This window comes from Lactuca sativa, chromosome 2 (assembly GCF_002870075.4).
Source record: "Lactuca sativa cultivar Salinas chromosome 2, Lsat_Salinas_v11, whole genome shotgun sequence".
NCBI lineage: Eukaryota > Viridiplantae > Streptophyta > Magnoliopsida > Asterales > Asteraceae > Lactuca > Lactuca sativa.
The window spans coordinates 142,423,947-142,448,904 of NC_056624.2; the positions used below are offsets into that span (position 1 = coordinate 142,423,947).

The 24,958-nt window shown below is 39.2% G+C and overlaps 2 protein-coding genes, 1 non-coding gene and 1 pseudogene across 3 annotated transcripts; all 4 read right to left on the minus strand.

The window, feature by feature from the left end:
- Positions 1-9: 9 nt before the first annotated feature.
- On the minus strand, positions 10-936 carry LOC122196617 (uncharacterized mitochondrial protein AtMg00810-like). Its single transcript, XM_042899724.1, has one exon. It carries the CDS (start codon positions 934-936, stop codon positions 10-12), a length of 927 nt encoding a protein of 308 aa, XP_042755658.1.
- Positions 937-10,700: 9,764 nt separating this feature from the next.
- Positions 10,701-10,902, minus strand: LOC111887843 (small nucleolar RNA U3; annotated as a pseudogene).
- Positions 10,903-12,418: 1,516 nt separating this feature from the next.
- Positions 12,419-12,632, minus strand: LOC111887838 (small nucleolar RNA U3). The gene has a single exon (XR_002848925.1). It is a non-coding gene; the product is annotated as a small nucleolar RNA U3 (small nucleolar RNA).
- A 2,117-nt stretch (positions 12,633-14,749) lies between these two features.
- LOC111887828 (membrane-bound transcription factor site-2 protease homolog) lies at positions 14,750-17,432 on the minus strand. Its single transcript, XM_023883976.3, has 8 exons — positions 17,273-17,432; positions 17,119-17,184; positions 16,801-16,867; positions 16,528-16,724; positions 16,269-16,416; positions 16,095-16,175; positions 15,077-15,748; positions 14,750-14,980 (listed from the first exon to the last, which is right to left on the minus strand). Exons 1-8 carry the CDS (start codon positions 17,401-17,403, stop codon positions 14,816-14,818), a joined length of 1,527 nt encoding a protein of 508 aa, XP_023739744.1. The 5' UTR covers positions 17,404-17,432; the 3' UTR covers positions 14,750-14,815.
- Positions 17,433-24,958: the final 7,526 nt, after the last annotated feature.

The following is a 24,958-nucleotide window of genomic DNA, read 5'->3' on the forward strand; positions in this document are numbered from 1 at the left end:
GATGGTGGCCTACTGCAACGGAGTGTGTAGCTCAAGCAGGATGTTACGGAGCCAACAAGCTTCGACAACTACATTTGCAACACCGCGATATTCTGCTTCAGCGTTGGATCGAGAGAGAGTGGTCTGTCGCTTAGCAGACCATGAAATGGGATTATCACCAAGAAATATACAATAGCCTGAAGTTGATCGTCTAGTGTCGAGATAACCGCCCCAATCATCATCAGTATAGGAAACAAGTTGTGTAGAAGGAGAACAAGGAGAACAATGCAGTATCAAACCATGCGTCAGAGTACCCTTAAGATACCGAAGAATACGCTTTAGCGCATTAAGATGAGGGAGCTTTGGGGCGTGCATAAATAGACATATTTGCTGAACAACATAGGCAATATCAGGACGTGTAAATGTGAGGTATTGCAGAGCGCCTGCTAAGCTACGATATAGAGATGGATCAGACACTGGTTCACCATTATGAAGACTAAGATTGGAGTTGGTGTTAACTGGAGTAGCGACAAGCTTACATGCTTCCATGTTTGCACATCTAAGTATCTCTTCGATATACTTGTGCTGTGACAAAAACATGCTATTGTTGGTACGAGTGACAGAGATGCCCAAAAAATAAGACAAGAAGCCAATATCAGTCATGTCAAATTTATGTTTTAATCCGGTGATGAGACGTATCTTGAGTGCGGTGGAGGAGGTGGTCAAGACGATATCGTCGACATATAGAAGTAGGTAGGCGATGTCATTTCCCTGTCTATAGATAAACAAAGAAGTGTCACTTTTGCTGCACACAAAGCCAATAGTTAGGAGATAAGATGCAAAACGTTGATACCAAGCACGTAGTGCTTGTTTTAAACCATAAAGAGACTTGCGCAATTTACAAACATGAGTAGGATAGCGTGAATCAAAAAATTCCGGTGGTTGGTGCATGTACATCGTTTCTTGCAAGTTCCCATGTAAAAACGCATTTTTAACATCCAATTGATGAATGTCCCAACTTCGTCCCAATGCAAGACTAAGAACTGTTCATATTGTGGCGGGCTTGACGACTGGACTGAATGTTTCGTCATAGTTGATCCCAACTTCTTATGTTTTTCCATTTACAACGAGGCGCGCCTTGTATCGTTCCAATAAGCCATCCACCTTAAACTTATGGCGAAATAGCCAATGACAATGAATTATATTGTGATTCGTTAGTCGTGGCACAAACTCCCATGTTCCCTGTTTCAATAAAGCATTATATTCTGTTTGCATGGCATCGAGCCAATTTTGATCCGTAAGGTCAGCCCTAGGGTTTGGTGGTATAGGTGAAACGTATTTGAGTGTGTAGAGTAAATATGGTTTTGGGTTTGACAATCACACTTTTCGACCGTGTTTACATGTATGATGTTGGTGGTGGTGGTGGTGACGGTGATGGTGGTGGTAGCGAAGATGGTAGGGGAGTAGGTGAAGGTGATTGAGGAGGTGAAGGGGGAAGGGTGGGGGAGAATTGGTTGATGGGATATTGTTAGTGGTTTGTGGACTAGGTGGAGGTGAAGGGGGATGGGTGGGGACTACTGAGGAGCCATGGTTGGGGTCTGAGGTTGGTAGTAGGTCAGGGTTAGTGAGATATGGAGATGGATCAGTGGCATCTAAAAAGTCGTATGATTCGGATCAGTATTTGGTGAGATGAGAATATGGAAAAATATGCTCGTGAAAGGTGACATGACGGGAGATGATATGTTTGGCGGTAGATAGAGAGAGGCAAAGATAACCTCGATGGTTGTCATCATAGCCAAGAAACACACATGGTTGGGAGCATGGTGTGAGCTTGTGAGGGACGGTGGAGGAGGCATTCGGGTAGCACAAACAACTGAAGGTGTGTAGGTGTTTATATGTTGGTTTTCGTAGGTAAAGTATTTCTGCTGGTGTTTAATTTTTAGTTGCTTAGGATGGCAAGATATTGGTGAGGTAAGTGGATATGTGAAGGGCATAATTCCAATAGGAGGGAGGAAGAGAGGCGTGTATAAGGTTAGTTCAAATCATGTTATTTAGAGTCCGAATGATACGTTCGGCTTTACCGTTTTGAGAGGATGTATACAGACAGGTAAACCATAGTTGTATACCATGGTTTTTACAAAAATCTTTGAACAACCTGTTTTCGAATTCGCAACCATTGTCGCATTGGAAAGATTTAATGGTGGTGGAGAACTGGGTTTGAATTTGATTTTGAAAGTAAAGAAGTGTAAGAAAAGTTTCAGAGTTTGCTTTTAAAGGGAATGTCCATATGTAGTGGGAAAAATCATCAAGTAAAACAAGGTAATATTTGTGGTTTAGTTTGCTTGTTATGGGTGACGTCCATATGTCGGCATATATGATATCAAAAGGTAACCGTCAATGTTTTCCCAACGAGCATGCATTACAAGAAAACGAATTGTTTTTAATGCTAGGTAATGAAAGACAAGAATTTAAATGCTGTAAATTGGAGACTGCAGGATGACCTAGACGGATGTGTCATATGTTGGGAGACACAGTGCGATGAACAATTGGAGGATGCTCGTGTGCGGAGGATGGTGTGAGTGGGTATAGGTCACCCGGGATATCACATCAGGTGATAGGTGTCTTCGTGGCTAGATCCTTCACAATAAAACCCGTAGTGTCAAATTCAACATATGTATTATTATCACGGTTAAACTTTTTTACTGAAACAAGGTTTTTAATAATGTTGGGAACATGGTAAACATTGTTAAGTTTGTAAGGATGGTTAAGGTGATAGCATTTCCACGACCAAGAATTGGGACTCGAGTGCCATTACCAACAAGAATATAGTTATTATTATTGAAACAAGAATAGTTTGAGAGATTACCCGTGTCGCTTGCGAGGTGCGAAGTAGAGCCCGTGTCCATATACCAAGATCTATCCGGATGATGCATCTACATGGTGTGGAAGGTTGCGGCAAGCTCAGTGGGTGTCATTGGATTGCTGTGGGCCAACTGTTGGTTTGTGGTGAAGTTGGCGTGTGCCGCAATTTGGTCCGGTTGCTGTTGGGTTGCTGGGGGTGGTAAGTGGGTCTAAGGCCCATAATTCCAGCCTAAGAGGATGCTATTGGATACGAGGATGGGGGTGCAGCCCAAGGGTAAGGTGGAAACCATTCAGGCCATTGTCAGGTTGGGTGGTAGGATGATGATCGACCGTTTCCTCGAGCGTGTCCTCTGCCGCCACGAGGCCACCTGCTACCGCCACGGTATCTGCCACAAGCTTGACCATGACCACTATAGCCAGAGTTTGGTGTAGATGATATGGTAGGTGTAGTCAGTTTAGATTGTTGAGTGACAAGAGCGTGGGGAGTGGTGGAATTGTGTAACACCCCGAGTTCAGAAGTGCAAGTTCAGGGTGCTGGGTGTAATTAAGGAGGAGCGACTCGGCGAGTCCATGGATAGACTCGGCGAGTCGAGTCGCGATTTTGGTCGCGTGTTAAGTGACCAACTCGGCGAGTCGGCAGCTGGACTCGGCGAGTTGGTGCTGAAGGGAGAAAAACCCTAATCAGGGGTTTGTGTCATATATAAAGCACATTATAGCCACCCTCAGCCTCTTTACCTTCCCTTTTAGTTCCAGAAAACCCTAATTCGTGAGGAGACCCCATTATTGAGTGAATTGGAGCTTGGAGGAGGATATTTGGTATTTGAAGCTTAAAGGTTTGGAGGCTTGTATCAGGAAGCTTGGGGAGATCAGAAATCTACAGTTGGTTGGGCTAATTTCAAGGGTAAGGAACCATTTCCTTAAGCTATTTCTTCATGGATTCATGTATGGTGATTGATATGAGATCTAATTCGAGATAGAAGCTTGGATCAGAGGATGCTACTTCAGATCTAAGCTTGTGATGGTCCTATATGTCATAAAGTTCCTGTATAAGAGTTGTTGGTGAAGCCCTTTTGTCCTTAGCCTTAGCCTTAGAGTGTTTTGAGCTTATATCTCCTTGGTTTCACGTAAACTTTGCAACTTTATGTGAGGGCTAGGCTGTAGAAGAGTGGATCTATAGATTTGAGTCCCTGCATGGATTAAAAAGCCTCTGTATGGAATGAGAACTGAAGAGACTCGGCGAGTTCCATGGGTGAACTCGGTGAGTTGGATGAAGGTGTGCATGAACTCGACGAGTTAGAAGAACAACTCGGAGAGTCTGTTGAATATTGCCTTGGACTCGGCGAGTCTGGTCGTAGAGTCCTAACCTTTTTCTGGTTGAATGGTGAATCGGTGAGTCGAGGGATGACTCGGTGAGTTGAGCGAGAAGGAACTCAGAATTGTGGGACTCGGCGAGTCGATGGGGCGACTCGGCGAGTAAGGTCACACAGGAAGGTGGACTTGGACTGAGGACTTTGACTTTGACCAAGAGTTGATCAGTTGACTTCCAAGGGTATTTTGGTAATTATTGGTATTTATTGAGTTCAGTCATTTGATATTGATCAGTGGTGGAGTTCGTGTCGAAGGTTGGAACAGCATGATCTTATCTCTTCAATGAGCAGTTGCGAGGTGAGTTATCATCACTATATCAACAGGGTCTATGGCACCAAGGCCGACCCTTTATCGGATGGAAATCCGGGTAGTTGTTATGTTATTGCTTTGCTATATGTTTGCATCCTGGTAGTTAGGATGGTATATGTTAGAGACCTGGTTAAGGTCGGAATCCTGGTATATAGGATGATGCTATGTTAGTGACCGGTTAGGTCGGTATCCTGGTTAGAGTGTGTTATGTATGTGATCTGCTAGATCGGTTGATTGGTGATAAATTGCTATATGATTATATGTTTATGTGCACATGGTTGGTTGACTGGGGTTGGGTTGAGGCGGGTCCTGCTTTGTGTTGTAGGCCAACATACCCAGGGTGAACCGGATATCCCGTAGGCCCAGCGAGCGGTCTGGATAGGCTGTAGGCCCCACGAGGGCGGACCAGACGTGCCGAGGCTCGGAGAGTGGACCAGGCTGACTGAAGGCCCGGCGCGGGCGGACCAGTCATACTATAGAATTAGAGAGTTGACCAGGTGGGTTGAAGGCCCGGTGCGGGCGGACCAACCACACTGCAGACTCGATGTATGTTGCTAGACTCGGAGGGTGGACTAGGTCGGTGCGACGGACCAGTCACACAGTAGACCCGAAGTGCATGGCTGTTCTGTTTATGTTATGATATGTTATGAGTAGGGTATATGTGGTTGGTATTTTGGGGGTAACTCACTAAGCTTTCGGGCTTACAGTTTTCAGTGTATTGTTTCAGGTACTTCAGGAGATCGTGACAAGGCGAAGGCGTGATCGTACCGCTCCTCATATTTTATGTATTTATGATGTGGTTCTGGGAAATACTCTGATAATAAATGAATTGAAAACCTTTTTGTAATGAATTAATGAATATGGGTTGTTTTTGAAAAGTTTAAATTGGTTGAAAAATTCTGGATGTTACAAATTGGGTTTGTTGCACCGTGTTTCTTCAAGAAGGAGGGAGTATTTCGCTTTGTTGAAAGTGGGGAAGGGGTCGGTCTATTGAATGGTAGTGGCGAAATTGTCATACTCACCTTTGGTGAGACCGAAAACAAGTTGAAGGACCATATTGGTTTCGGATACAGGGTGCCCAACATTCTCCAGTTGATCTGCAAGGTTTTTGAGTCGAACACAATAATCTGTGATATTGGAGAAAGAAGAGAGGCGAGTATTATTGAATTGTTCCTCAAGATAAACGGCGCGAGCGGTTCGATTATTGATGAAAATTACTTGAAGGTGTTTCCAGAGATGAAGGGCCGAGGCACCTGGTTTCATGATTGTGTGGGCAAGTTCGGGAGAGATAGTGCTATAGTATTTTGTTTGACAAGAGCATCAAGACGATCCCATGTGGTGTTGTCAACATTGGTTGGTTTTTCTGCCTCTTCATCGATGTGATCTTTGACATTGTAAGCACAAACGTGAACGCTAAAGAATTCCACCCATGATGCATAGTGATCATCAGTTTGATTGAGGATGAGGGGTATAGCATTCTTGATGTTACTGACTGTGAAAGTTGAGTGGAAGTTAGTTTTGGGAATGGATATATCACTTTCTGTCACACCCCCGAACTGTCAGAACAGACGGCGGAAACGTCCGGGGGCAGGTGACGTCATGCGTAGTATCACAACAATCGTATCATAGTAATCAAGTAAACACAACCATTACATTTCATATGAATATTTACATATGTTTGAAAATATAGCTTGTATACATCAAAATGTGACAAAAGTAAAAGACGTGACTCCATGATGCTCCGTCTTCTCCAAAAGTTGGCGAGGGTACCTGTCTATTGATGTCCTAAGAATACAAGCGGTTTTGAAAGCATATCAACATAAAGCTGGTGAGTTCATAAGCATGTTTTTGTATTGAAAACTAGTCACTGAATTTATACAAATGATTTATTATCATTGTAAGTAAAATATCGTTTGTATCAAAATCCTGGTTACCCCCAGTATGTAAAATGTATTTTGTTTGACAACCATGGCTACCACCAGTAAGTAAAGTATGCTCTGTTAGGAAACCCTGGCTACCACCAGTAAGTAAAGTATGTTCTGTTAGAAAACCTTGGCTACCACCAGTAAGTAAGTTCTTGTTTGAAAGACCCTGGCTATCACCAGTAAGTAAGGTAGTTTTATTACTTAAATTAAAACCAAATGTTGTATCCCTGGAATACCCTCCAGTGTAGTATGTAGGTAGTCTTATTACTTAAAATAAAACTATTGAAGAATGAAAATCCCGTAAACAAAGGTTAGTTTATACTATTGTGAGTTCGTATAACCATGTTAATATGACTGATGACCTCCATGACGTTTCTTCAGGCGTTGTATGTTACAAAATTTGTCACCCCAAGCATGTCTGTCTAACAGTAGCTAACAGTTCAGGTGTGGGATTGTCGGTCCCGAATAGATCTATTCACAAATCTCACGCTCTCCCTCCAGGAGACTCTGGTTATACTAAAAGTAGAGGATTTACCAGTACCCCGAATGGTACAATGAAGAGATGTCTCACAATCCTGTATTAACTAGTTTATGTGTTGTTCTGTTGGTCACATGTTTGAAATCATTTGTGTAATGTGTAGGGTATAAATAACTATACGCAAAGTAATTATTTTAGTATGATACTCTTGTTATCTGTGTGTAATAATAGATAAACCAAATATGTCATAGTTTATGTGTTCGACTTTGTACGTAGTTTGAATCTGTAAAATTGGTAATGAATTCCCTAAACTATACCTATTATAGTTTGACTGGTATGTTATGTTCATGTACTTGTTCTGAAAACTATGCAATTATGTTTAGAAAACATCCCTTATGCTTTGCATATTACAAAAGGGATAAAGTATTTAAATGTTTGATATAAAACAGTTGAAATTGCATCAGTTTTGACTTATGAAAACCTTTATGTTTAGCTTGTATTCCCCCCCCCCCCCCCCCCACCCCAGAAACGTTTTAAAACTATAAAAGTGTAAGGGTATGAACTCATAGTTTGTTGGTTACAAAGGATTGAACTGAAAGATCCTCGAGTCGATGCACGTGGCACTTAACGGAATCCTAATATCAGTGAATACATATATGTATCTAAATTAGCGATTTCGTTAGATAAAATGTCAGGTAAACACTTGGTTTCGGTTAAGGAATGTTACCGGGACTTGGTTGAATCGAGGAAACAGGCTTTTCACCACTTAAGAGCTGTTTACGGCCGTGAACTGGGTTTGCAGCCGTGAACTGGGTTTGCGGCCGTGAACAGGGTTTACGACCGTGAACTGAGTTTGCGGCTTTTGAAGATTAAAGGGTTTACGACCGTAAACTCAAGAACAAGGGTGCTTGTTTTCGATGAAAAAGTGTTCCATATGCTCCCAAACGGCTCCAAATGACGATTTCCGGCGTTTTTCGGGTGAAAGGAGGACTTTTTGGTGTTTACGGTCAAGAGAGTTAGAGAGAGAAAGTGGGTGTTTCCGGCCAAGAAAGTTCAAATGAGGGTGGGGGTCCTATATTTATAAGTCAGGGGTATGGTCAGTAATGGGGTCCACCTGGCACCGATCGCAAACAGGTTGACGACTGTAAACTCGTTCTAGCCGTGAACACGTCGAATTTTCGAGAAATGTGGGTTTTTCGCGCGATTTTTGATTTTTCCGACTCGTATAGAATTATAACTATAACCTTAGTTGATTTTCTAACCCAAGAAGTTGACGGGAAATTCAATAAAATTAAATTTTATTAACGGAGATGGGTTAAAAATAACGGAAGAAATTTTGGGTTGTCACGCTTTCACCCATGATCGATCAAAGAAACAAGAGAAGAAGAAAGATGATAGAGGGAGATAGAGTGGGTTAGGCCAGAGAAAGCTCTAATACCATAAAGATTAACGTGATTGAATTTCTTGATCTACTCAATAAACATTGACCATATAAATATACAATTAGGTCCTAAAACTATGGAAAGGATATATATATATATATATATATATATATATATATATATATATATATATATATATATATATATATATATATATATATATATATATTATACAAATACAATATGATGTATCCTTTATATATATGTCGACTAAGACTAAACACATCGAACCACCAATTCCTGTATCCTCGGTATCAATGAACTAAAGCCACCTTTGACCTCTAAAATCGATTCTCCATCAATATATATACATATACGCAACAACAATGCCAATGGACCTTGATGAAGCCAAAATCATACCGGAAAGCTCCATCATCATAATCTCGTTCAGGGATTCAATCAAACACTTGTTTTGCATATACAAACTGACCACATAACCCGAATGACCAAGAACATCATGAAAATGACAGCATAAAAAAGACTCTCTTTGATCATAATCTCCTTCAGGCATTTCATCAAACACGTGGTTTGCATTAGAAAAGGGACCAAAAAGATTAAGCTATCTGTCACACAAACATGTAGCCATGCCAGGGACCATCAGATAGGTTAGCAACGATCATCTACTGAGCCAAGGCCTAGACCATGAATCTCTATTAACCACGATCTGTTAATCACGATCTGGCTACATGGTCGTGGTTCGTGCCTCTTGGCCAGGCAGCCTTGTCCAGCTCCTTTGGGTTGGCCCGAAGCGTGACCTAATTGTCCATTATAAAGTTAACAATACCTCCTCCATGGGGAGGGACCTTACCTTTGGGCTCTACCACCACTCTCCACCTTCAGCCACCACGTTTCTAATAGCTTTGCTCTGTGTTCTTAGATCCTCGTTGTAGTAGCAGTCCAGAATACCTCCTATAGGCTATATTCATGTGAATATATATAACATTTCGGTATCCTCAAGAGATTTGAGTCGCATCATTCGCGATATTTAAGACCAACTTCAACCTTAAGACACAATATTATGGATCTTGGAAATGGTCCAAGTCTCTTATGGTAATTTTGAAAGATCAATTTTTTTTTTCAAAGAAGAGGGTGTGTAGGATCAAAATATATCATGAACGAGTTGGAAGAAAGTGATTGCACTTTGTTTTTGCCTTTATAAAATCAATTGTTCTAAAAAGAAATATATAATGTTCATGTGTATACCTTAAAAAATATGAGTCTAACATATAAAACAACTTCCTACTAGCAAATTGTTCTTAAACAATAAAACACTATGAAATAACAAGTAACAAAATCCTCGAGATCAGAAGACAACAAATATGCGTTCCTCCTACTAAACACGATCGAACAACCAATTCCCGTATCCTCAGTGTGAGTGAACTAAAGCAACAAAGAGTCACCTCTAAAATCGATTCTCCATCAAGATAATACACTTACATAACAACAACAATACACAAAAATCTAATTAGTTATATGTGATATTAATGATATTTTAATTGATAATATATAATCTTTTAGACTACATACCGGCAAACTATTTAAAAGAGCCAACATCAATGACACATGAAAGGTATTCACCAACTTCTCCACTACAACTGGAAAATACACAACACCATAAAACCAACGAGACTGATAGTTTGTTACCCTAATCCAACGTGTCATTGACATCATATCACCTACAAACACAAAACTCCCACCACATTTATTTTCTTTATTTCCATACTCAGGTCTTGAAAATGTGATTTCAACCCATGTGATACCTGGCATATGACATATGGACTGGACTCGACGGCTCATCCTATGTACATAAACAATTACCATCATTTTTTTACCAAATTACCCCACCCATACCCACATTTTTTCTCCCCTAATATGCCATTGAACGGAAAAGTATAGATATGCTCTTTTGTCGATGATCGGTTCCATTTACTGTTCTTGAATTACATGAAATTGTAGTAAATAAAATGATGTCATTTGGACATATGAATTTGTTGTCTACAGTTTCAGCATTCTTGCTCCAGTCAATCAGTAGTACATTTGGGGCAAAATTCCCTTTATTGGTTTTAGATTTTCCTTGTATAAAAAATAAGAAATTCCCATCCTATCTTTATTCTTTAGTGGTACGAATTTGCTTCCCATCTAACATGGTAATTAAGTCGCCATGAGATAAGTAACCATACAAAGCAGAAACATACAAAACCTGTAAAATGTTTTTCCATAAGTCATAAAATAAGACTATAGAGTATATTATAAACAACATTATCAAATTGAGAAAAGTGATCCTACAACACCAGTGGAACTTGATAAAGCCAATATCATGCCTGAAAGCTCTATCTGGTCATAATCTCCTTCAGGCATTTCATCGAAAGATAGGCTTATCTTTCTGGCAACGATCATCTACTGAGCCATAGCCTGATAGCCGAGACCATGAAGCTCTGTTAATCACGCTCTGGCTGCATGATCGTGGTTTCTGTCTTCTTAGGGATCAAGAATACAGAGGTACGAGCCTATAGAACAGATCCTGTTCAAGAAAGGTCGTGCCTAGTTGTCTCAACAACAAGAATATAACGCCGATTTATCTACACTTCGGAGACGATGTGGCAGTGGCGGACCTATGTAGGGCATTTGGGGTCCCGGGCCACTGCTCAATTTCCGGCACGCAGTGTAATTTTTATTGTTTTTTTTTTTTTTGGTTTTTTCTATTAGGTGCACCCGCTTGAAGTACAAGGGACACCCCTACTAAAACAGTTTGCGCCCGCCACTGCGATGTGGGTTGTTGCTTCTAGATTCTTGGGTCTCCTTTATGACCTTGTGTATAGGGATTGGTAAGAAATTAAGAGGAACTAATTCATTTTTAACCTTTATTTACTTTTTAAATGTCTATATTTTTGGACGTTTCTCCATTACTAAATTAAAAAATATTATTGTAATTATTAATAAATCTATCTCAAGTTAATATTTTATTAATAGAAATTATCCATTTATTTTTCTCTTTTACGTATAATCATATATAGTTTGAGTATTTGAATTTCTGTTATTTATTAGTTATTACAAATTTTATTGTTTTTAAGATTATAAAAATATAAACATTTTTTATTTTGAAATAATTTCGTAAAAATTGTTGATCAATATAAAGTCAGTATTATAGACCTTTGGAATTTAGGTGTTTAAAGTTATTACAACTTCCTACCAACGCTTGATCTTAAACCATCAATATTCATTCACAAAATAACAAGCAACAAAATCCTCAAAATCAAAAGACAACAACACAAGTAAATGAACTAAAGCAACAAAGAGCCACCTCTAAGATAGATTCTCCATCAAGATAATACACCTGCACAACAACAACAATACATAGAAATCTTATTAATTTATACACACTATTATTAATATTTTTAATTGATAATATATAATCATTAAGATTTAAGACTACATACCTGGAAAACTATTTAAAAGAGCCAACATCAATGACACATGAAAGATATTCACCAACAATTTCTCCACTACAACAGGAACACACACAACACCATAAAACCAACGAGACTGATTACAAGAAATGGAGGTAAATAAAGTGATGTATGTTCTTCAAGTATACATGAAGTTCATAAAAATTAGTCTTCCTACACACTTGGTTAAGTATTCCAATTCCTTTAGGTTATTAATACAAATCGTGCAAAGGGAAAAATGGCCATACATAACATAAGTACTGATAGAGAAAATGTTGCTTAAATCATGAGCAATATACAATCGCTTATACATGAATACAAGTCATAGTAGCATTATTGTCTTTGATTACCTTGTTACAGAAACTATATTCCAAGTATCATAGTAGCATTATTGTTTTTCTTAGCTCGTTACAATGCCAATGGAAATTGATGAAGCCAAAATCATACGAGAAAGCTCCATCATCATAATCTGATTCAGGCATTTCATCGAACACTTGCTTTGCATATACAAACTGTCAATCTCCTTCATGCAAGAAGATCATCATAATCTTGGTACAGGCATTTCATCAAACACTAATGAGCAGCAAAAAGGGACCAAAAAGATTAAGCTATCTGTCAGACAACCATGTAGCCATGCCAGGACCCATCAAGATGGATTGGCAACGATCATCTACTGAGCCATAGCCGAGGCCATGAAGCTCTGTTAATCACGCTCTGGCAACATGGTCGTGGTTCATCAACCAGACATGGGTTTCTGTCTTCTTAGGAATCAAGAATACAGAGGTACGAGCCTATAGAACAGATCCTGTTCAAGTAAGGTCGTGCTTATCAATCCCTCCAACCCTCAAATATCGCCGATTTATTTGCACTTCGGAGGCGATGTGGGATGTCGCCTCTAGATTCTTGGCTCTAATGGTATAAAGGGACTGGTAAGAAAATTGAGGGGAACTCATTCACACACTTCAATCTTCAGTTACTTTTTAACGGTCTCGTTCATTTTATTAAAAGATCTAATTTTTTTTTTAATCTTTTCCCATTTACATATAAAATCATATATAGCAAAATTTATTATTTTTAAGATTATAAAAAAAATTAAACATATTTTAATTTTAAAAGAAACTAAAACTTCATATAATATTGTAGGTGCGGCGGTTTATAGCACGACACGACCAAAATACACGACACGAAACAAAAATTGGTAAGGAATTGAAATTATGAAATCATATTTGTATCGTTTTCATGTTAATTGTAAAACATACATTGTCATGTCATGTTGTGTTCGTGTTCAAAAGTCTACATGAAATTGACAAGATAGTAACATGTGTTTGTCATATTTTCTTATTTTTCGTGTTTTGTAAGATTAATTTTGAATTGCATAAACTTAAAGTTTATCGTATTGTATCTTTTTCGTGTTTGCTATTTTTATCATGTTTTCACTGAGTCGTTATCAAATTTGTTGTTAGGGTCTCGGAAAGGATTGTGGTGGAGAACCGAATTTCCAATGGATTGCATGAGTTCGTTTTTCGAACTATTACTTCCACCTTATGTCCGAGTTACAGAAAATTCAGTATAGGATAATCCAAAAGAACACTTGTTAATCTAGTTACAAAGACACAAATCAAATTACTAGACGATTCTGAGTTCATTATAGAACACAGGGATATGAGAGAGAAGGGCGTAATCCACGACTCAATAGAGGAGTCATATTTATACTTTGACGAATTAGAGTTTTCGGCTTTTAAATTAGTTAAGAGAATCACTGACAGGGGCTCTGCCCCTTGGATCTCGCTAGGGAGCATTGCCCTTAGGACCCTGCAAAGGAGCGCGACCCCCTTACCCATGTCATTTTACCACACCGGTTTATAATTCAATCTTATATTATGCATGCACTCCGCATTCACTAAACGTATAATATAGAATACAAATAATAAGTCTTTCGGCTTACATATTAGTTCTAATTACACAAAATATCTTGTTATACTAAAATCACCAACACTAATAAACAAAACACGATAGCATATTGTGTTTATGTATAAAAGTTATTGTGTCAGCAAAAAAAACATAACATAAATGCCTAATTTGCCAAAACATAACACAAATGCCTAATTTGCCATCTTTAATAATGTATATGAAAGTCCAAGAAAAAAATTATCCATTTGAAAGTAGGGATGAGCAAAAACCAAACCGAAAACCGAAACCGAAAAACCGAAACCAAAACAATAACCGACGGTTTAGGTTTGAATTTTACAAAACCGAAAAATAATGGTTTGGTTCGGTTTTGACGTATAAAACTGCCCATAAAACCGAACCGACCCACATATATAATATTTATATTATGACTTAAACTTTTAGTTTTAGACTTTAGATTTTATTTTTTTAATACTTTATGTTTATTTTCAATAAACTATTAATGGTGTTAAACTTTGATCTTTTGAACACTTTTATGCTTTTATAATACTAGAATTTATACTCTTTATTTTAGTATATTTAAAGTATATACAATACTATTTATCGCAACGTATTTTCACTAGATTTGAACCAAAAAAAAAAAAAAAAAAAAAAAAAAACAAAACAAAACAGAAATTCATAAACTGTTTAAAACCGAAAACCCATAAACTCAACCCGGAAAAACCCATGCAAAAACCGAACCTATATGGGTTTAAAAACCGAAAAACCGACTTTCTATGGTTTGGTTTGGTTTTAGCCAAAAACCGACCCAAACCGACTCATGCTCATCCCTATTTGAAAGGTCATCTTTTGAAGGTTGATGATCAATGTAAAGTCCATATTAAGTAGCTTGGGAATTTATTTGTTCGTGGTGCTTAAAAGATCACATTTTTGTCCACGGGTTGGGGATCGGAGTATATCATAAAGTGATTGCACTTTATTTTTGCCATTATAAGATCGGCTATTCAAAAAAAAAAAAAGTGCTCATGTGTATGCCATAAAAAGTCAGTCTTACATATTAAACAACTTCCTACAAGCAATTAATAACCATAAAACCCTTTAATACGAAATAACAAGAAACAAAATCCTCGAAATTAAAAGACAACAAATAAGCGTTCCTCCAACTAAACACGATCGAACAACCAATTCACGTATCCTCGGTGTCAATGAACTAAAACAACAAAGAGCCACCTCTAAAATCGATTCTCCATCAAGATAATATACCTACACAACAACAACAATACACAAAAATCTTATTAATTTATACACAATATTAATAATATTTTCAATTGATAATATATAATCATCAAGACTACATACCGGCAAACTATTCAAAAGAGCCAACATCAATGACACATGAAAGATATTCACCAACAACTTCTCCACTACAACAGGAACACACACAACACCATAAAACCAACGAGACTGATAATTTGTTACCCTAATCGAACGTGCCATTGATATTATATCACCTACAAACACAAAACTCCCACCACATTTATTTTCTTTATTTTCACATTCATGTCTCGAAAATGTGATCTCAACCCATGTGACACCTGTCATATGAATTGGACTCGAGCACGACTCATCATCCGTACATAAACAATTACCATCGTCTTTTACCAAATTGCCCCACCCATCGCCACATTTTTTCTCCCCTAACACGCCCTTGGCCGGAAAACAATAGATATGCTCTTTTGTTTGTTGATGATCGGTTTCATTTGTTCTTGAATTACATGAAATGGTGGTGAATAAAGTGAGGTCGTTTGGACATATGAATTTGTTGTCCATGATTTCAGGATTCTTGCTTCCTGCAATCTCTAAATTCGGGACACAATATCCTTTATTTGTTTGAGATTTTTGCTTCTCTAAAAAATAGGAAATATCCATCCATTCTTTTGTTGTATGAACGTGGGCCCCGTCTAACATGGTGATTATATCACCGGGAGATAAGTGGCCATACAAAGGTGACTTACGAGAAACATCCAAAACCTATAAAATGTTCCAAAAGCGAAAAAAATATATGTACTATAGATTAGTGTAAGTTACATTTTTAGTCCCTGCGTATAGCTGAATTTGCAAATTTGGTCCCAAATTTTTCTCTTCCATTTTTTATTCTTATTTGTGGTTTTTGTAATGTTTTTGATCCATGTTCAAAGTAAAATGACTATACTTTAAGGACCAAATTTGCGAAAATCAAGGACCAAAAATAGTCATTTTACTTGGAACAGGGATCAAAAACATTACAAGAACCTTAAATAAGGACCAAAATTGCAAGACAAACCTTTTTGGAACCAAAATTGCAAAAGTAATGATTAAAGCAAAAATGGTGAATTACCATGAGGCTTTCACCATGGGAGTAAAGTGGATAGACGATGAATGGTAGAAGGAAGAGAGTCAACGCACAAACAAGACATAACTGCAAAAATGGAGTCAACACATGTTGAATCAGAAAAAAAAATCAAAAAGGGTAATAATGTAATTTGGTATGGTGTGTAATGTGTTAACTTACTGCTGCATTATGCCAGATTCCTGCACAGTATATGCGAAGTGTAGCTACACGTGGGATCATTTGTAGCAAATCATCATTGAAGGCAACAAGTGCACCTGGAAACAGAACTGCCAAAAACACGGCAGTGTACTCAATTTGTATGCCCTCACTGCTACCCACAAAATGGATGCCTACAGGATCAGTTATGAGATCCATTTTCTAAATAATAAATTATTTCAATATGTAAAGAGACATAACAAGAATGAGATTGATTTATAACCTTGTGGCAGAAAGTGCGTGTCCAAGTTCATGTATGGATACAGATATTATGGAAGAGATGCACATGTATCCAATATCAGCAACTGTTATGTTGTATAGTGAAGAGTAGGATCCGAAGATGGATCCATTAAGAATATTGTTGAGCCATGGGATCCCATTGTATAGATTCAAAGCTCTAGCTGATTCCAATAAGATAATCTGTTCAATAAATTGAAAGAAGAGTATTATGATTCTGATATTGAAGGAACATTTAGTAAGATTGTGAGTTTCTTACGAGTGTAACTCCAATTAAAGTGGTCAAACTGAAACCCATTCCGATAGAGAACCATATTCTTAACCACCTACAATTAGATGAGGGAGGAAGTAAGCAAGTTAGTTCAAGCTTCAATTTTCAGCTCAAGATAATGAATCTCAGAATGTGTATACAGGAAGAAATACTATGAGATTTTAAGTCGTTTTAGATTTAGAACGGAATAGATGAGCTATAATTTCTATTCCGATCATCCGATGCCTTAAACTCCATGTTTCCGAACCCTAATTGAATTTTTAATACCACGACTTAATACGACACTGACTGGGGATAAATATAGACCTGAAGTATTTTCGTCCGAATTGAAAGAGAGGTTCGTTGAAGACAGACGACTTGAAGTCACAGTACCTGAAAAAGCACCAATTGTAGAAATATAAGCGGAAACACGAATAAACATATGAGGATGATGATGGTGATAGTGATAATGATGCAATACCAGCAGGAAATGGAGTTGGAGAGGTGGGAGGAGACACGGCGGAGCGGAAGAAGAGTACGTGGGGTTGTTCCTCCCCCTGTTCTTCTTCCGGTCCTTCTCCCTCGTTGAACCTGAATGTTGCCTTCCGCCATTGATGGATTTGAGTACTGCTGAGCTGAAATTTCACAACTCGCTCAAAGGCAATTGGTTATATATAGATTGTCGTCTTTTTAGGGTTAATTGCAAATTTAGTCCCTGCCAGATTTGGTCCTCCAAAAATCCGAATTACCAATTGCAGTCCTTAACCAATTATGTCTAACTAGTTTTGTGACCCATGAAAGGTTCCAAGTTAAATTGTGTCATTGTCGCCCAATAAATTCTGCATTGGCAAAACGATTTATAAGGGTAAATATGTTTCAAAAATATTCAAAACACATCATTGAAGTTTTGCATGTTTTAAAAATAACATCCAAATAAAGGTTTTGTACAAAAAAACCATTGAAGTTTATGATTTGTTCAAATATCACCCACGGGTAACCGATTCTTGTAGGTTGATGACTTGGTTTAATAATTGTTGACATTGCATAAGGGTGGATGAGATTGCATTTATTAACCAACAAAATTGATATTAAGATACACTGAATTCCATTCAATTTTCTTATTAATTGAAAAAATGGATGGAATCTGCCGTAGGGATAGGAAAACCTAGCACTAGAGTAGCCATGGATGATATGATGATAATAAGCAGTATGGTGTTGTTGAACCACCTAAGGAAAGAGGGATTCATTCCCTCCCAACCCACTCAACCCACTTCCACATCAATTTTTTTTTAATCTTTCTCAACCCACAACAGATGAAAATCCTATCTTTTTCAACTCATTCAATTAAAAAAAATACAAGTCTCAAAACACATGGTATAATAGAAAAGGAGAGAGAGAAAGTAGAGAGAGGATGAAGCGGGTTAGTGAAACCAATTAAACAACCCACCACTCCCAACCCTCCCAACGCAGTGAAGAGGGAGTGGTATCATGGAGGTACCAGCAGTAGCTCTATTGCTAATTAAGACTTGTACCTTAGTTTTTTTGTATTTTTTTAATTGAGTGGGTTGAAAAATATAGATTTTATGTATGTTGTGGGTTGAGAAAGATGAAGAAAAAAAATAGAGAAAAACAGATGTGGTAGTGGGTTGAGTGGGTTGGGAGGGAATGACTCCTTCCTTCATAATCATCGTGAAATTAGTCATCGACATCCTCAATCCCTTATTAGTGTCGCCACAACTATCGTTAGAGATTCATTTGAATCTCTAGATAAAGACCTCTTCTCATCTCTCATATCTAAGCATCATACAACCCCAATCTCAAGAAGATGTAGCTTCCTCTCTTGACCATCTCTTTCATATCATCATCATCACGCGTTGTTACTAATGTTCCTATAACAAAATTGCATCGCATCACAATTGTCAACCACCATAGATTTTGCAAGTGTTAGTGATAGTAGAGGAGTTGTCCCCCATAACCGGTCTCTCTCATAAAGGATTTCCTCCACCATGAAGAAGAAGAAAGTTGGTCTAAGGATTGGATGTAGTCTAAGGATTGGATATGAAATATTAGCCCAATCACAAGATTTCCATGGTAAGTGGCCACATATTTGTCTCCTATTTCCATCCACATCCCCATCTCCATTCCTGTCCCCCTCGCTATCACTTCCTATTGTTGCTGCTGAAAAAAAAAAAAAAAAAACCTTGAACCATGAGAAGAAAAGCATCAAATCCTTCCTGATTCTGGAAATGATTTCGTTTAAACTTTGTCAGAAGCAACCACCTCAGTAGTTGAAGAATGGATTAAGATAAACGAGCCCATTCCTAATTCAGAGTTTGTGGAATCTACATTAAAGAATACACAACGCGAATATAAGACTACAGAAGTACAAAGTAAGGAATATTTAGTGGAGTCTAAATATGGCCAAATTCATAAACAGATTGTTGAAAAACTCAATTGTTCATGTTATATTAGAGGAATAGTTTTGTCTTTTTTTTTTGTAATCAACATTCTTTTTCATAAATGGTATAAAAGGTGTAAGTTTATTTTTCTAGTTTTTTGGTTATTATTGTTGTTGTGAGTGCTACAAATGGCTTAATCAACCAATTTCAAGAATAGCAACATACTTTCTTCTTAAATTAAAAGGATCAATCTGGGAATATTTCAGAAAAAAAAAAAGCAAAAGGGTAAAAAAAATATTTGCGAACTTTTTTCAAATGTGCATATAAGCACATTTGAATATGCATGCATGCACATTTATATTTTTTGTGCCTTTTTAACATTTTCAAAGTGTGATTCTCTTAAATGTTGGTGTTAAAGTCTCATTGTTGTATTGGTTTTGAAACAAAAATACAAAATACGCATATATGCACATTTAGATGTACATACATGCACATTTCCCAAAAATTCAACAAATCTTTTTTTAGCCTAGATATGGAGACACATAATTTAAAGACTAGTGGTGGTCTTTTGTTTTGAAAATGATGAGCGGATTATAAGTTCTCGAGTTCTCGCAATTTTTTTAAGTTCTCAAAATAACTTATATGTAACGCTCCGATTCTCAGGTATTGTTCAAATAAGATTTCTTAGGTTAAGCCCCACTCGACAAGTTAGTTGCCCTGTTCGTCAAGTAGCAGCGGGGTGGGATAGCGAGTTAAGTGACCTACTCGACGAGTCCATATTGAGACTTGGTGAGTAGGAGCTGGCAGATGAAACCCTAAATTCCGGGGTTTGCACCCCTATTTAAAGGAACCTCAGCCTCCTTGGGCCTCTTTACAGTTTTAGAGAGTCCTAGAGAGCCCTTATACGTGTGTGTGTGTGTGCCATTATGTGTGTTTGAAGCTTGGAAAGAAGGTTGGCTAGAAGAGAAAAGCTAGAAGTGCAAAGGAGTTGAAGCAAGAAAGGTGTGGGAAGCAGAAATTACCTCAGCTAGCATCCCTTGGAGGTATCAATTTGCCATCCTTACTTCCTTTTTCCTTTTGTTGAGTTTTTTTTTTTTTTTTTTTGGGGGGGGGGGGGGTCATGGATTTTGAGGTTGATAAGGTGGGCTATGGGCTAGATCTGAAGTTGTAACTTCAGATCTGGACCCTCCTTAAGTTTTAGAATCATAAAGTTGTTGTATTGGTCGTGATTGAGGTCCCCATTGTGCATGAAGCCCCATTAAGAGCTTAGATTTGGCATTTAGAGCCTTTAAAGCCATGCATGCACGTAAAGTTTGTAACTTTACGTGATAAGCATGCCCTAGAAGCTTGGATCTGTGATTTGGAGCCGCTGCATGGCTCAAAATGGGTCTATATGGAAAAAGGACTGAATGGACTCGGCGAGTCGCCAGGTTGACTCAGCGAGTCACATGAAGATGCCCGTGAACTCGACGAGTTGGATGAACAACTCGGTGAGCCCGATGAAGATTGCCATAAGACTCAACGAGTTGAAGAACAACTCGGCGAGTCGGGTGAGTTTTAACCAGGATATGTGTGCGTGTACATCCATCGAGTTGCAAGGAGGAAACTCGACGGGTGGCCTTAAGGTTTGATCGAGAATCGAAGGAACTCGACGAGTCACCCCGATGACTCGGCGAGTTGGAATGTGCTTCAAGGGACTCGGTGAGTAGCCGAGGGTACTCGGCGAGTTGAGGTCAACATGGACTGTTGACCTGACTGAGGACTTTGGCTTTGATCAGGGGTTGACTAGTAGGTTATGGAGTACCTTATAAGGTTAAGGACTTATGAGTATATTGTACTATGATCATAGGTGGCGGAGCCTGTGTCGAGTGATCCGAGAGTTGGAGTTTACCTTCCGAGTCGACATCTGCGAGGTGAGTTATCCTCACTATATCGATAGGGTCTACGGCACCAAGGCCGACCCTTTAGTAGTTTAGTTGTTATTGTTATGGTATGCTACATGTGATTATGATCTGTTTGATCGGAATCAGTGTAGACAGTATGTTATGCTTTTATGATCCGTAGGGATTGGTATGTTAGTGACCTACTAGGTCGGTGCTCTAGTTACGAGAGGATTCTATGATTGATGATCAGTGAGATAGTTGTAACGACCCAAAAATCACTACTAAAAATTTCTTTTAAAGCATTACTAAAACGATATTTATAAAAACGTATCATAAGTCATAACATAATTTTCGAGTATTAATTTCCAAATCATAATCTCATTATCAGAGTAAAACATTCCCCAGGCTAACTGACTATGGTGTGTGCACTGCAATCTCTCCGAGCTCCTCTTTTGAAAACTGAGTACCTGAAACCAAAACTGAAAACCGTAAGCACGAAGCTTAGTGAGCTCCCCCAAACTTCCACATACCATACAATAACATATAAAACACATTACTGGGCCTTGCCCACTGCATCAGACCGAGGTCCGGACTAACTGGGGCCTTGCCCCTTGCATCGGACCGAAGTCCGGAAACTGATTGGGACCTTGTCCCCTGCATCGGACCAAAGTCCGGACTAACTGGGGCCTTGCCCCCTGCATCGGACCGAAGTCCGGAAACTGACTGGGACCTTGCCCCCTGCATCGGACCGAAGTCTGGAACTAACTGAACAAAGCATAACATAAACATATCAACTAGCATAACACACATATACTGCATACTGCATCGGGTCGTGGCCCGGGACACATAACACATAAATCCTGTCCGAGCCACGAAGGCTCCAAACATACTAACTACTACATCAGACCGAAGTTTGGAAACTACTGATAGCTAAACATGCCGACATTGTGGCCTTAGACCCGTTTCTACTAGAAGGAAACTCACCTCGAAATGATGACTGTTGAAAACCCGAGTGAAAGATCCCCGACTGCTGTCCCGACTGCTCTCCGGCTATCATGACTAGTCAAACACTAAATCAGAAGGGGAATCTTTTGATGGGTAAAATGACCATTTTACCCCTGCTATGGCATGGGTCACAATATAGCCCAAACCCTCAATTCCTTCCAAGTCCATCCATGGCCCCACTATAGGCCCACTAATGGCCTAGTTTGCTACATTAGACCCAACCCCATTATTGGGCCTTACCTGAAGCCCAAAACATATACTTGGCCCATAAACACTGACTCCTGATGGCCCACTAAGGCCCAAAGACCTACAGTCCAAAACACACCCCACACCGAGGCCCAACAGCTCAAGGCCCAAATATGGCAACGTACGCGGGGCGTACTCCTAGGTACGCTGAGCGTACTGGCTGATGGCTTGTATGCCGTGCGTACCTCCTTGTACGCCCAACATATAGCCTTAATTCAACTTTGTAATAAGTTCTTAATACCCCAATTCAGAAGCTACAAACTCAAATCCAAGCCTTATTCCATGCATTAAGCCATAAAGTCACTGACTTGGTGACTTTATATGACCCAAACCAACCCAAACTCTCAAAACACTCTTCTACTTCCATAAAGGGGACTAGATCTCATGCATGGACTTAATAGGACCACAAAGGTTGAAACTTTACTGCTTCTAGGACTCATATGACTCTAAGGAAGGCAACCCTGGTCTTAGAAACGAGCTTAAGTCATAAAGTCCCAATCTTGGGACCAAAAGGTCCATAAACTTGTACTAAGGAGATCTAAGAGGTTAATCATCAAGCTCAAGACTTTTTACCTTGCAAAGGTCCGAAATGAAGCACTTATCCCAGATCTACAAGCTCTAGCTTCAAAGGTTCCTCCTTGCCAACCTTCTTCTATTTGCTTCCAAGCTTTAATCCACCAAAATGGGTTCTCCAAGGTCAAGATCTCACAAAATGAAGGTAGGGACGTTCTAGGGTTTCTTCTGAGGTTGGGGAGGCTCATATGGGGCTAGGGTTGGAACCATAATGTCCTTTATATAGTGCTCAATCCGAAATTAGGGTTTCATAACTTTTTAGCGTACGCCTTGGACATCCGCGACCAAGCTGCCTCATTACGCTGGGCGTAACCCAGCTTGCGTTGGGCGTACCCACGCGTGTTCCAAACATGCATGAATGGTCCTCTATGCAAACTTTTCTCTTTAAGGGCCATTATTGCCAAATCTTCAAAGTGTCATAACTCCTTCATTCTAGATTTGATTCTGATGAACTTTATATCCACGGAAAGGTGACGAGAAACCCTACGTTTCTAACAACACAACCCATCCCGAAAACTTCTCAAACAATAACTCCAAATTAATAAAGGACTAAAATGCCCCTGGCCTTGGCCTCTGAAATTCCATAAACGAATATTTTAGAACAGGGTGTTACAATAGATATGCTTGATGTTTGTATATGCCAGTATATGATTGTTATGCGCACATGGTTATTTGCTTGTTGGTTGGGTTGAGGCGGTCCTGCTTTATGCTAAAGGCCAACATACCCTATGAGCGGTCCGGGGAGACTGTAGGCCCACGTGGCGGACCAGTCATGCCAAAGGCTCGGGATAGATCCAGACAGACTGTAGGCCCAGTAGGGCGGTCCAGTCAGGTCGATGGACCAGTATGCATGTTGATTGATTGATTGTTACTGATATGGTATTGTCAGTGTGGTATTGGTATTTTGGGGGTGGCTCACTAAGTCCTTAGGCTTACAGTTTTCAGTTTATTGTTTCAGGTACTTCAAGAGATCATGGCAAGGCGAAGGCGTGACCATACCGCTCCTCATCCTTATGTTATGATTTTGGGACACTCTGATGGATATTGATTTGAAAATATTTTTTGTAAACAATGATATTTGATTTTATTTATGATTGAAAAAGTTTAAATTTGGCGTAAATTTATGGATGTTACAAGTTGGTATCAGAGCCTTGGTTTGAGTGAATTGGAGGAACACTCGTGTGAATCCAATCTCAAATCAAGGAGATTTTTGGAAAGTAAGTTTTTAAAATGGTTTTCAAAATAAGGATGGAGGATGCAGAGGGTACGATCAGTCAGAGCCTGTAAGTAAACCCCAAAATACCAGACAATTATTTGATATTCTGATATGTTAGAACAGCATGCTAGTGCTAGGCTAGGGATCTTCAGGAATCGCATGATATATTTTCCTGATTATATGATGCCTATTAGCCTAGGGTTTCTTGTATATGGAATTGACATCATAACTGTAGATGTTTAGTGTATGCATCACGGCTGCGTATAGTCAAGATATTATAGCCTGAGAATGTCTTATTCGACCATAGTGTAGGATTGGATATTCGAAAGTCTATCGGGTCCAGCGTTATGTGCAACTAGCATACACTAGCGCTGCAGGGGCTGATGGAAGTTTCATGGATGTGTGAGTTGTGCGGAACTGTAGGATCAGTTGTGAGATAAGCGATGTCCCCTATTAGTGAGGGTTGAGCGCATATTATGTTGAGTATATTATTAGGACGTTGTGGTGATACTTGAGACAAATATGGGTATGTGTTGAAGGTAGTATGGGCCCGTACTACTGGAAGCACAGGACCCATACGCGTAGCAAGGAAGTCACAACCCCTAGGGTTTGAGGGTATTGGTCTCCCGACAATATATTGTTTATCTGACATATTGAGTATATTGAAGTATGGTGGTGACGAGACGTTTTACTGATGGATCCGGGTCGGGATTTGGGTCAGGATCGGGGACGGGAGACGGAGGGTCGGAGGTGCCGGTAACACCTAAGCCCATGATTTAGATTGGGACTGAGGAGCTGGATGCCAGGATCCGAGAGATTCTGCACGATGAGGTCACTGCGGCTTT